At 49.2% G+C, this 13,305-nt stretch overlaps 1 protein-coding gene across 1 annotated transcript; it reads right to left on the bottom strand.

Moving 5' to 3' along the window:
• Positions 1-8,492: 8,492 nt before the first annotated feature.
• On the bottom strand, positions 8,493-10,792 carry LOC101946843 (olfactory receptor 51E1-like). The gene has a single exon (XM_008177900.3). It carries the CDS (start codon positions 10,056-10,058, stop codon positions 9,117-9,119), a length of 942 nt encoding a protein of 313 aa, XP_008176122.2. The 5' UTR covers positions 10,059-10,792; the 3' UTR covers positions 8,493-9,116.
• Between the last annotated feature and the right edge of the window lie 2,513 nt (positions 10,793-13,305).

The following is a 13,305-nucleotide window of genomic DNA, read 5'->3' as shown; positions in this document are numbered from 1 at the left end:
TTAGTGGACATTTCTAGTCACATAGTCCATCAGTGACAGCGACGCCTGTTAGAGGGCTTTCCCTTCACCCCTTTCCCTGGTTCTTGTCATGCAGACAGAAAGCAGAAGACCAGAAGTCCAAAGTGCAGGCAATGTGATGTTTATTGGGGTTAGTTCCAAGGAAACATGTCCACAGCTCTACACGCCGGCAGAGTCTGTTCCCCAGTGTTCCCCTTCCCAGCTCTGACGCCGCAGAGTCTTGCCTGTGTCCTCCTTCCCATTTCCATTTCCCCCTTCCCTAATCCCAATCCCCATTCCCCTGTTCCCTCCTCTTCCTTCTTAGCAGACCCAACTATACCTGCAATGCACACCCCTTACAACTTAGGGTCATGTTCCATTTTGGGTCTGGGGTCTTCGTCCCACCTCTTTTGTATCCCATGGGAGGGGTAAGGAGTGAGGTTGTGCTGAGGTCAGGGGGGGCATTTCTTTGGTCTTTTAGTATTTTATGCCTTCCCCACCCAAGCCCCTTTGCCCCTCCCGACTGGTTGCTTGACTTTGCCTTGAGATAGGGGTGGAGGAAATCTTAAAGTGTTCTCTGGAGTAACACTTTAACTGCTCTCATCTGTTCCCATTGTACTAACAAATCCAGCCGACTAGGCAGAAGCAATGTCACAGTGTCTTTGTCCGTTGTTTACACATTTTAGTATAAGAGTATCAAAAGGTCAAACCCAAAATTTTATTCCAGGCTAACAAACAGACCTATATCCGAACAACGCTGTGTCCCTCTGCACTGGGCTACAGAGCCCCCGGTTTTAAGGAACAGGGTTACGCCACAGACAGCCGGACATAGCAGTGTTGGGCTCGCAAAGTCACTGGTTCCTCAGGCACAACTCAGAGGGTCTCTCACCTTGTTCAGGCATGAGACATGCACACACCGGGTAAGCAAGGCCATGCACATTGTTAATAAAATGGGTGTGACTCAAGCCCAGCTCCGAATGCCTGCTGCTAGCTCTCTATTGGACCCAAACAACCCATCCCCCCGCCCCAGATCCAGCTATCCCCAAACTTGGTGATGCTGGAAATTTGTATGAAGAGTGTGAGGTCTAACTCCAGCGCTAGAGCAGCTCTCACTGCTCATGGAGGGGGTGAGGGTCAGGATCAGACCGAGGGGCAGCTCAGCAGGGCTCAGTTCAGGCAATGGTCTCCAGATCCTTCGCTCTCTGAAATCACGTCCTGATTCCCCCTCTTACTGCCGAGCTGCAGGAGGGGCCCAGAACTCCCACGTCAAAGGGTGCTGTGCTAATGACAGGCCTCATCCCCAAGGGGTGTTGGGAAGAGTTCAGGTTCTCCACCCAGTGCCCCAAATCATTCTTATGAGGCACACAGAGCAGAAATCTCTCTACCGCACTTAGCTCTGGCCCCACTTATTGCAGCGTCCGAGTGCCTCGCAATCTATAACATGTTATCAGAACAACACCCCGTGCGGCAGGGCCGTGCTACTAACACCACTGGGCAGATCCCAAGGCCAGAAGACACCATTGTGATCACCCAGTCTGACCCCCTGCCTAGCACAGGCCAGAGACCTGCCCAACAATAACTCCTAGAGCAGAGCTGTTAGAACAACATCCTGCCTTGATTTAACAATTGTCAGTGATGGAGAATCTACCCCGGCCCTTGGTAAATTGTTCGAATGGTTAATTACCCTCATTGTTAAAAGAATGACACTGTAGCTCCAGTCTGAATGTGTCTAGCTTCAGCTTCCACCATTGGATCCCGTTATAACTTTCTCTGATAGACTGAAGGGCCCATTGTTAAACGTTTGTTCCTCATGCAGCTACGTACAGACTGTGACCAAGTCGCCCCTTCCCCTTCTCTTTGTTAAACTAAACAGACTGAGCTTCTTCAGTCTCTCACTCTAAGGCAGGTTTTTAAATCTTTTAATCATTCTCGTGGCTCTTTCTGACCCCCTCCAATTTACCAAGGTCCTTCTGGAACTGTAGCCACCAGAACTAGACACAGGATCCCAGCAGTGGTCGCACTAGGGACAAATACAGAGGTAAAAAATCTCTCGAGATTCCCCTGGTTGTATATTCCGGGTGGCACTAGCTTTTTCGTCTGTAGCACTGCACTGGGAGCTCATGTTTAGCTGATTATGACCCCTAGTCTTTTTCAGAGTCACAGCTTCCCAGGATTGGGTCCCCCATCCGGTAAGGCTGGCCTGCGTCCCTTCTTCCTACACGTAAACCTCTACATTGAGCATTATTAAAACACATGTTGCTGAGGCACAAAGTGAGTTGCCCAAGGTGACAAAAGAAGTCAGTGGAAGAGCCTGGAACTGAAGCCAGTTCCTCTGAGTCCCAGGCCAGCACTTTAACCACTGAACCATCCTTCCTCTCTGGGGCTAGTGGCTGGGGAGGGGGCAGCTGGCGGCTCGGCACGCTGAGATTACCAGAAACTCAGGGGATTACACTCCTGTGACATCAATACACAGGAACCCAAGAACAATTCCTTTTCCAGATGCTAACGCTCAGTCGTGCTTTCTCCTGAATCTACTGAGGGAGAAATCCATCGGCCAGGGCACAGAGCAGGGTCATAGTGGATACGCATCTCCCTCCCTGTGGATACGCTCGTAAACTCCCTGGTGTTTACCCCCCACCATTGGTGTATTTATAGAGCAATCAAATCCCTGCTCAGCCTGTGTTGTTTTAGGCTAAACGAGCCAAGTTCTTTAGTCTCCTTGTAAGACAGGCCCTCCATTGCCCTGATCATCCTAGGAGCCTTTCTTCACACCTGTTCCAGTCTGAATTCTTCTTTCTGGAACAGGAGTGACCAGAATTTTGCACAGTTTGCCAGAGAAGGTCTCACCAGTGTCGGTATAAGGATATTAACACTTCCCTATCTCGCCGGATACATTCTAGGATCTCATTTGCCTTGTTCACAGCCGCATCCCAACGTGACTCACAGTCATCCTGGGACTGACTAATACACCCAGGTCTTTCTCCTCCTCTGTTGTTTCCAACTTACCCTGGGTTGTATAAAGAGGGATGTAGTGACTAGAACTAGAGAGGTGATCTCACTTCTGTGTATGACATTGTTGAGACCAATGCTGGAATACTGCATCCAGGTCCTGTGCCCAGATTGAAAAATTGGAGAGGGTGCAGACAAGAGCCACAATTGAAGGGCTGGAGAAAATGCCGGAGAGTGAAAGCTTATGCTTTAGATGAACACAAGTTATGCGTTAGTCAAACACAAGTCATTGGCTCAATATGGGAGGTAACTGGGAGAAATTCTGCAGCCTGTGATATACTGGAGGTCAGACTAGATCAGTGGTTTTCAAACTTTTTTCCTGGTGACCTAGTTGAAGAAAATTGTTGATGCCTGCGACCCAAGGTTGCTGGGGATGAGGGGTTTGGGGTATGGGAGGGGCTCAGGGCTGGGACAGAGGGTTGCGGTGTGGGGGTGAGGGCTGTGGGGTGGGGCTGGAAATGAGGGGTTCAGGGTGTGGGAGGGGGTTCTGGGCTGGGGCAGGGGGTTGGGGTGTGGGAGGGAGTCAGGGCTATGGGCTGGGGGTGCAGGCTCTGGGGTGGTGCCGGGGATGAGGGGTTTGGGGTGCAGGAAGGGGCTCCGGGTTAGGGGGGGCTCAGGACTGAGGCAGGGGATTGGGGCGTAGGATTGGGGTGCGGGCTTACCTCGGGCGGCTCCTGGTCAGTGGCACAGCGAGGGTGCTAAGCAGGCTTCCTGCCTGTCCTGGCACCGCAGACCGCGCTGCACCCCGGAAGCGGCCAGCAGCAGGTCCAGCTCCTAGGCAGAGGTGCGCAAACGGCGGCTCTTGCCCACAGGCACTGCCCCCCGCCCCCAGCTCCCATTGTCCAGTTTCCGGCCGATGGGAGTGCAGAGTTGGTGCTCGGGGCGGGGGCAGTGCGAGGCCTCCCTGCCGAGGAGCCAGACCCGCTGCTGGCTGCTTCCGGAGTGCAGCGCGGTGTGAGAACAGGTCGGGCCTAGCCTGCCTTAGCCGGGCAGCACCGCGGATAGGACTTTTAACAGCCCGGTCGGCGGTGCTGACCAGAGAAGCCGCGACATGGTGCCTTCCATTCCGCGACCCAGTACTGAGTCAGGACCCACAGTTTGAAAACCACTGGGCTAGATGACCTAATGGTCCCTTCTGGCCTTAAACTCTATGACTCTATGAATCATTGTCTTGAGTGGATCGTTATCTTGGATGCAACTGGAAGAAGTTGCTCCTCTGATTGCTTATGTGCAGTCAACAAGAATATACGTTGGACAAGCACAAACTGCTAAATGGCAATATAAATAAATGAATGACTAGTCCTTACCTACACCTACCAACACTAACAGGCACTCACCACATCTCAGTTCCCTTATGAAGACAGCCTCTGAGTATCTTCTTCCGGCACTTTGAGAAGTCTCCCTGTCTATGCTAAGAGATCAATTCTGCCAGCAGCTGACAAACCCCATCTCCTACTGAAGTCAAGGGGAGCTAAGGGTGTTCAGCATGTCCGAGGACACTCATCATCTTGTCGGAGACGGGTAGTTTTCTAAACTCAACATGAGTAGAGCTGGTAGAATATGTCTCTCAAAACAATCAAGCTCAGTTTAAGGACATTTCAGCCAGCATTGTCCAAACTCACCAGGGTCCGCCAGTAACGGACGCCGAGAATTCTCCTTGCTTCATCAGAGAGGAAAACTCAGTGGGTGCTGCCTACTGCCTGGGTTTGCCATCTGTCAGACTTACTGCGTTGGGTTATTTATCAGCTTTCCGAACCGCCCACCAGGGCATGGCTCAATCCGCTGGGAATTTCATTCTGATCCAGTGCATGTTGGAGATAAACATGCTTTGCCTCTCTGCCTCTCCCTCGCTTACTGAGACCCAGGACACGGGAATTATTGTGGTTACCACTTATATGGCACCTGTCATCCGGAAGGATCCCGAAGTCCATTACAAACCGATTAAAGACGTGTGTAGGACTTATGTCTCTGGTCACCAAAATATGGCCTCCTCTCAGGATAGGACCCCAGTTTTTTAATAGCAAATTTCAACGCAATAGTTCTGGACAAGAAGTAAAGAGGATATTGTGTCTTTCTCCTTTTGCTTAAACGTTTTTATTGAACAAAGAGGTAAAAGAGAAATGAAACAGGTAAAACATATAAAGCTGAGTACATTCTACAGCTGTATTCATTGGATCATAACATTCTATTCCATTCTAAGCTCTTGTGCCATGTCTATCCTGCAGCATCTGAGCACCTCCCAGCAGTGCATAAGGCGATGTGACTGGCATCTGTCCCTTATTGTGCCTTTTCCATTCCTCGCCCCAGCGGGACATACTGAGATATATATATTTTTTTTAATGAAACACGTAGGCTGGGATTTCCAAAAGTGCTCAAGCGATTTAGGAACAAAAATCCCATTGAAAGGCACTTAGAGCTCAGTCACGGAGGCGCTTTTGAAAATCTTGGTGGATGCGTTAGCCTATCTTAGCCTATGCATTAGTGATGGATGGCCCCTGAAAGAACTCTCTCTCCTGCCTATATAAGCTGTACTCTTGCCGTATCTGTAGATACGTGTGTGTAGATAGACAGTACCGTACGTATAAAGAGCGCCATCTAATGGTAAATAAGAATAGAGTGTTGCTCATGAGTGTGTGGGCTAAATAAAGCTGTTGTTGTTACACTGCTGTGCAAGCAGCTCTTAAGAGACAGGATCAGGGTCTGAGGCTTCCACTGATGTCAGTGGATGATGGATTAGGCCCTTTGATCGTCATCTCTCCGGGGCAGGGATTGCACCGTCGTACATGAATGTATATGCAGCTATTCCATTGTACCAGAGGAGCAAAGGTGTTGACTAGTGTTAGTATATAGGCTTGTTTGTTAGCCTGGGATAGAATTTTGGGTTTGACTTTTTGATACTCTTATATCTTATCCTAATGTGTGTGAACAAAGAACAAAGATATTGTGTGTGTTGCTTCTGCATGGCCAGATGGGTTTGTTAGTATAATGGGAACTGATAAAAACAATTAAAGGTTTACTGGGCATGGTGGGAGTTTAATATACGAGCACACACTTTAAGACTGACTCAACCCGATCTCAAGCCAAGGTCAAGCAACCAGTCAGGAAGGGCAAGGGGGGATGGGAGGGAGGCATCAGAAACACTAAAAGACAAAGAAAAGCCTTGCCTTGGCTAGAGCCCAACCTCACTCCTTACCCCTCCCATGGGATACAAAAGAGGTGGGATGAAGACCCCAGACTCATGACCCTGGACGTTTCTTCATGCCCCCCTATGGGATTGTGCCCCACAGTTTGGGGATCTCTGCTCTAATTGTAAATGTCATTATTAGAAACTGTAGGTTATAAATGTACAAACCAGTTGGTCAGACGGCAAATATGAGAAAAATGTTTGTGCAAGAAGAACCACGTGTGACTAAAAATAGTGGGGGAGTCACCTCCTTGAATTGGTACCGAAACAGTTATAACGAGTTACCCTCCCAGACTTTGCTTCTCTATACTCTAAACTATACTGACCTGGGGTAAAATCACGTGTAACTCAACAGCTTAAAAACACCCCCTTGTGCCCACTAAACAGTGACACCAGCTTAACTCTAGAGGGCAGTGTCTGATGATATAAGGTTGAATTACGTCCAAAATGGCATCTTCTCTTTTGAAAACAAAAGAAGGGATTTCAGACCCAATGAGGGATTTTTATGGAACTCGGTAACGTCAGAACAACAAAACGCTGCTCTGAATTGTTCTGAGCGCCCGGCGAGTGGGTTGGAGATACTCTTCTGAGATGTTCCCGGCTAATTTAGTGCATTCTTCTCTGGATTTCTGAATTCCGAAGCATGTTCTTCAGATAGAACCCTAAGGAAATCACCGGGCCTCAGTCAACACATGTAAGCTGAGTTTTGTATTTCGCCACATCTACCTATGCCGTGTTCCAGTCAATGACTAAACCCTACTGGTTTGTGAATGCCGCTGCAAATGCTGGGCAAGGAGCATGAATCCCTGAAGAGTGGATGAGCCTCCAGCAGAGGTCTGCCTCAGTCGGTCTCACTGAACATGGCTCATGAGAACCCAGCGGTTCAGTTTAAGGAGATGGTGAAGCCGTGTGGCTCACGCTAGAGGAAGAGCAAGACCCCGAGGGGGTCCGGCACACCGACGGGATTCCTTCTAGAGACTGTTCCAAAACTGGGGGAACTGCAGCACCAATCCTGTGGATCCGGGACACCTGTTATAGCCCATGATTTCTGACATTGATGTCTGAGACAAACACTGAACATTTTGAGTAAAGAAAGGAGATAAAAATATTGACACGAGTGTGAAAATGTAAATGTAATTTCTCCTGTAAACATGGCCCTTTCAGACGCAGGGGAATAAGAGTGTCTGGGCCAGTTCCTCAGTGTCAGCGGAGTGACGCCAGTTTACACAAGCTCCGGCTCTGTGTTTTAGGGGCATCAGAGCATTTTCACCTCTACTCTATAGAATGGCTTGAAAAAAGTACAGCGTCAAGTTTCTCCACCAAAATGTGAACCTTGGGGCAGATAGAAGAACTAGGATGTACAAACATGCCCCCGGGAAAGTAGTTCCAGGAGCAAATAGGAGTGCTTAAGTATACTAGTGAGTAACGTACAGGTGTCCTTAATTTGCATGCGTTTGGAAAAAACTGAACATGGCCATAGGGTGCTTGAGAGTATTGTCCTATTCCCACACATAGTATTTAATGGTAACAGACATGATAAGCGTCCTTCAATCAGATTACTCCTGGGTGAATTCTGCGCATCTGTGGATGTGCAGAATTCATCTGTCGCGCATAATTTTGTATTTTCCCACATAAAATACATTTTGCCTAGGAAGAAGTGGTTCTCCACTTGTAAGGTGTTCTCTTCGTGTGGCAGTATATTTATGTCTGTATCTGTAATTTTCACTCTATGCATCTGAAGAAGTGGGTTTTTTACCCACAAAAGCTTATGCCCAAATAAATCTGTCAGTCTTTAAGGTGCCACCGGACTCCTTGTTGTTTTTGTGGATATAGACTAACACGGCTACCCCCTGATATTTGCCTAGGAAGTGCTGCAGTTCTGCCTTTTTCCCACCAGAGGCCGCTGTGGCACCAGAAGAGCCAGCTCTGCTGGTCTAACGCCACAGCGGCCTCTGGTGGACAAAGGCGGAACTGCAGCACTTCTTAGGCAAAATGTTGTTTATGTGGGAAAATACAAAATTCTATGCCCGGCGCTGCAGAATTCCCCCAGAGCAGAGTTCATCACAGCAGCCTGCCTATAGAGCCAGGTTAGGACAGAGTGGGGCACACAGGGCTGCTGGGGGGTTCAGAATGGCTAGTGGGGTGGAGGACAGACTCTTTTTTTTTTTAAGTCTGTATTGTTACAGACATACTCGCTGACAGATATTATGAAATAAATTACCAAAATAATCATAACTAGCATGATTCTCTGGTGTTATTTTGACAAATAAAATATGCAGACATTTGAAGAATTTTCAAATATTGTGTGCAGAATTTTTAATGTTTTGGTGTAGAATTTTAATGTTTTGGCACAGAATTCCCCCAGAAGTACCAGATGTAAGATCATGCGTCATTTATTCCTTTTCTGGCAGCTGTTATTTATTCTCCGCTATTAAGAGACTGGTGTCGTGTATTCCTCTCTGACGTGGTGTATCAGTGTCATCCATGGAACTGAAGTTAGGAGGTCATACGCTGTGTTCAGTGCTAGACGGAAATCTGTTGATTTCAATGCCAGTTCCAGGGACTGGTGGCTCTCTTAGGCCACCCTGAAGTTCCTCAGGCTTCTGGCGGGAAGCGAGGCTGCTGGGATCTGCTGCGTTTGGGTGGCTGCCGCAGGATCTGATGAGGAGGGCAGGGGAGAGGGCTGGCTTACCCAAACTCCTCTCTTGTTCCCCTGTTGGTGCCGCTCTAGCTGTGGCTGTTGGACGAAAGGGAAACTCCAGGGACTGGCTATGTGCCACTGTGATCTACACTGGGTTTGCTTTGAGTACAAGGATGCGTGGGGAATTGTCCTGCTTGTCGAGTGATGTTCTGGATTGGCCATGTGGGTTATTAATTATTGCTTCTGTTTTGGTTGACTATGCAGCTGGCTAGATAAAAGGTCCCATCAGTGTGTAGTTCTTTGGAACAGCCTTGTGATCCTTTGACGGATTTGCTTGGTTTTCACCCCATACACTATTGGGTTGAGTACCGGGGGCACCAGCAAGTGGACGTTGGCCATTACGACATGGATGTTGGAACCCTGTATCTTCCCAAACCTGTGCACCATGGATAGGCCAATGAATGGCACGTAGAACAGGAAGACGGCACAGACGTGGGAGATGCAGGTGCCCAGCGCTTTGAGCCGGGCCTCTTGGCTCAGACTCAAGGCGGCTCTGAGAATGAAGACGTACGACAGGGAGATCAGCAGGGAGTCCAACCCAATGACAGAGGTAATAACAATCAAACCATAGATTATATTGACCTTTATGTCGGCACAGGCCAGCTTCATCACGTCCTGGTGCAAGCAGTAGGAATGGGAGAGGACTCTGGAGCTGCAGAAGGGCAGCCTTTTAATAAAAATGGGCAAGGGGGCCATCACGGTAGCTCCTCTGATTACCGCTGCCAGCCCTATCTTGGCTATTCTGGGGCTGGTGAGAATGGCTGCGTGCCGCAGGGGACAGCATATGGCCACGTAGCGATCAAAAGCCATGGCCAGCAAGATGGTGGACTCCATGGCAGACAGAGAGTGGATGCAGAACATCTGGAGCAGGCAGGCATCGAACCCAATGGTGGTGGAGTTGAACCAGAGGAGGTCCATCATTTTGGGCATGGTGGATGTGGAAAGCAGCATGTCGATAGCTGCAAGCATGCAGAGGAAAAGGTACATGGGCTCATGGAGGCTTTCCTCGGCTTTGATGATATAAATAATGGTGCCGTTCCCGAGGACAGCGAAGAGGTACAGCGAGCACAGAAGGAAAGCCAGCCAGAAATTCACTGCCTCCAGCCCTGGGATTCCAATCAAGGTGAAGGTGGAAGCGCTGGAGCTGCTGTTGTTGGAAGCTGACATGGGTGGGACGTGTTGCTATTTTCCAGCTGCCTTTACATAAGCCTGGAATCAAAACAATTATCGTTATCAGTATCAGTGTGGCAAGGTTGGGACTTACCACCCAGTGCTTCCTGCTGGTTGTCCTCGGGAATTAGCTCAGTCCAGTGGAGCGCCCTCTCCCGGTGGTGTTCCGCCCGTTGTCTTGCCCTTGGTTGGCGTCTGAGCCCGCATTGCTCTCCAGCTCGTGTTGTCCTCTTCAGGACCACTGCCCTCCTGCAGTGCCCCTCAGTCCATCCACACCCCCTTCTGGGGGTGGGGGGATGATCAGTAGTCTCTCTGCGCCCCAGCCACCATGTTCAACCACACCCCCAAAGTCTAATCGCTTCTGTCAGGGATATGGCGTAGTCTATAATGGCCGCTCCCTTTGGCCGATGGCTGGGCGTACTGCAAGGGGGGAAGGGAAGGACTGAGGCCCGCCCTCTGCCCGACCCAGGGACCCTCTGGCGGCAGCCTTTCTGTCCTCCTTCTCTCCCCTCATCTGTCCACTTTCCTGGGCCGCTTCCCCTATGGCCCCTTGCACCCGCTAGGCCCTTCTCTTCAGGGCCTGCAGCCTGGCAGGCTACGAGCTAGAGCTTCCTTCTGCTCCCCCTAGCCTGGCCAGCATTGCGCTGTCCAGGTGCTAGTCTCCCAGCTCTGGAGACATACCTTCTCCTCTCAAAGGCCTGGGACAGACTGACTCTCCTCTCCCTGAGCAGCCTTTTTATACGGGTGAGCCTGGCCCTGATTGGCTGTCTCCAATCTGGGCCCCGATTGGCTCCCAATAAGCCCTTCTCTAAGTGGCTGCCTGTCTCTGCAGGCGCATTGGCCTGCTGCAGCCCATACTCTCAGGGAGTGGGGCAGCCACCCCACTACACACAGCAAGTGCCATTCTGATCTCACTGCTGCTGGCCTCACTCTAGTAATGTTAGTGGGTTTACACTGGTTTGAATATGATCAGAATCAGTCCCTCAGTGTCTCCAGGGGCTGCACAGTCTGCAAATATTTCCCAGTACAGTGCCCCAGTCCTGGCAGCTGTTGGCACTCAAATGGGAACATCGTGTAATAGGTTTATAGCTTGCAAGAGCTCGTCTGGGGATAGAGGACACATTTCTTTTTGGTTTGTGCACTGCCAAGAAAATCATCGGCATTATTACAGAGGAGAAATCTGAGCCCATGAGACTAGAAATAGGTCAAGGCAAACGTTTTCCATTGTCCAGTAATCTGGGGCACATCAGACTTTGCATACCCACGTTCACAGGTATTAGGGACAGTAAGATCCGTTGCAATCATCTGTACTGAGCTTCTGCAAAACACAGGCCAGGGAATTTCACTCATCGAATTCTGGGGTTGAGCCCAGCACCTTGTGGCTGAATGAGAGCGTGACTTTTGAACTAGGTACGCAGTATCGCCCAGCCCTACTCAACAAGTATGAGTCACAGCCCCCAAAATCATGAGACTGGTTTAAAAATAATGAGATTTAAAAATACACTAGTGCGTGTTTTTTTTTCATGTGCCTTTGGTGACTGAGCCTTTGGGGTGCACCTGATTCAGGGTTTCGAGCTTTTCTGCAACTCACTTTTAAAAGAAAACTTTCTTAGGCAAACTGAAAGCTGAGATTCCCACGCAATGTCTTGATCCCAGAAGTTGGTGCTTTAAGAAAATAGTGCGAGACTCCCAATAAAATCCCAGGAGCTAGCACTGCTGGCTGTATCTCAAGCGGCGCACCCACAAACGCAGGCATTGAGGGTTAGTTAGTGGACTTTTCTGGTCACATAGTCCATCAGTGACAGAGACGCTTGTTAGAGGTCTTTCCCTTCACCCCCTCCCCTGGTTCTTGTCACGCAGACAGAAAGCAGAAGACCCGAAGTGCCAAGTCCAGACAATGTGATGTTTATTGGGGTTAGTTCCAAGCAAACTTGTCCACAGCTCCAAATGCCGGCAGAGTCTGTTCCACAGTGTTCCCCTTCCCAGTTCTGATGCCGCAGAGCATTTACCCTGTGTCCCCCTGTGACAAATTTTTCTAAAGGTTTATTCATAAAAGGAAAAAGATAGAGATGAGAGATAGAATTGGTTAAATGGAATCAATTACATACAGTAATGGCAAAGTTCTTGGTTCAGGCTTGTAGCAGCGATGGAATAAACTGCAGGTTCGAATCATGTCTCTGGAATACATCCCCCGCTGGGATGGGTCCTCAGTCCTCTGTTCAAAGCTTCAGTTTGTAGCAAAGTTCCTCCAGAGGTAAGAAGCAGGATTGAAGACAAGATGGAGATGAGGCATCAGCCTTATATAGTCTTTTCCAGGTGTAAGAACACCTCTTTGTTCTTACTGTGGAAAATTACAGCAAAATGGAGCCTGGAGTCACATGGGCCAGCCCCTGCATACTTTGCTGAGTCTCAAGGCATATTTGCCTTCTCTCAATGGGTCCATTGTATAGCTGATGGTCCTTAATGGGCCATCAAGCAGGCTAGGCAGAGCTAATCCCAGCTTGTCTGGGATGTCACCCAGCAGCATAGCATAAGTTTGCCATACAGACAGTATAGAGCCAATATTCATAACTTCAACTACAAAACTGATACACACATATAGACAGCATAATCATAACCAGTAAACCATAACCTTGTCTTAGACACCCCATTTGACCCCCTTTATACAAGATTTGGGTGCCACTACAGGACCTTGGTTGCAACAATGATCTATATGGTCCCAGTTTATGTCAATAACGTCACACCCCCTTCCCAGCTCTGACACCGGAGAGCCTTGCTTGTGTCCCCATTCCCTATTCCCCTTTCCCCATTCTCTATTCCCATTCTCACTTCCCCTTCCCCATTCCCCTGTTCCCATCTCCTCCTTCTTAGCAGGCCCAATGCATGCCCACAGTCCCACCCCTTACAACTTAGGGTCATGTTCCATTTTGGGTCTGGGGTCTTCGTCCCACCCCTTTTGTACCCCATAGAAGGGGCAAGGAGTGAGGTTGTGCTCTGGCCAGGGACGGGCATTTCTTTGGTCTTTTAGTATTTTATACCTCCTCTCCAAAGCCCCTTTGCCCCTCCTGACTGGTTGCTTGACCTTGCCTTGAGATATGGGTCGAGGCAATCTGAAAGTGTGCTCTGGAGTAACACTTTAACGGATCTTATCTGTTCCCATTGTACTAACAAATCTAGCTGACTAGGCAGAAGTAACGTCACAGTGTCTTTGTCCCTTGTTTAGACATTTTAGTATAAGAGTATC

The sequence above is a fragment of the Chrysemys picta genome, chromosome 1 (assembly GCF_011386835.1).
Source record: "Chrysemys picta bellii isolate R12L10 chromosome 1, ASM1138683v2, whole genome shotgun sequence".
Lineage (NCBI taxonomy): Eukaryota > Metazoa > Chordata > Testudines > Emydidae > Chrysemys > Chrysemys picta.
This window is presented reverse-complemented; position numbering and strand designations above follow the sequence as displayed.

Coding starts and splice junctions, on each gene's coding strand:
- LOC101946843 (XM_008177900.3), bottom strand. CDS start 10,058: ATGTCAGCTTCCAACAACAGCAGCTCCAGCGCTTCCACCTTCACCTTG.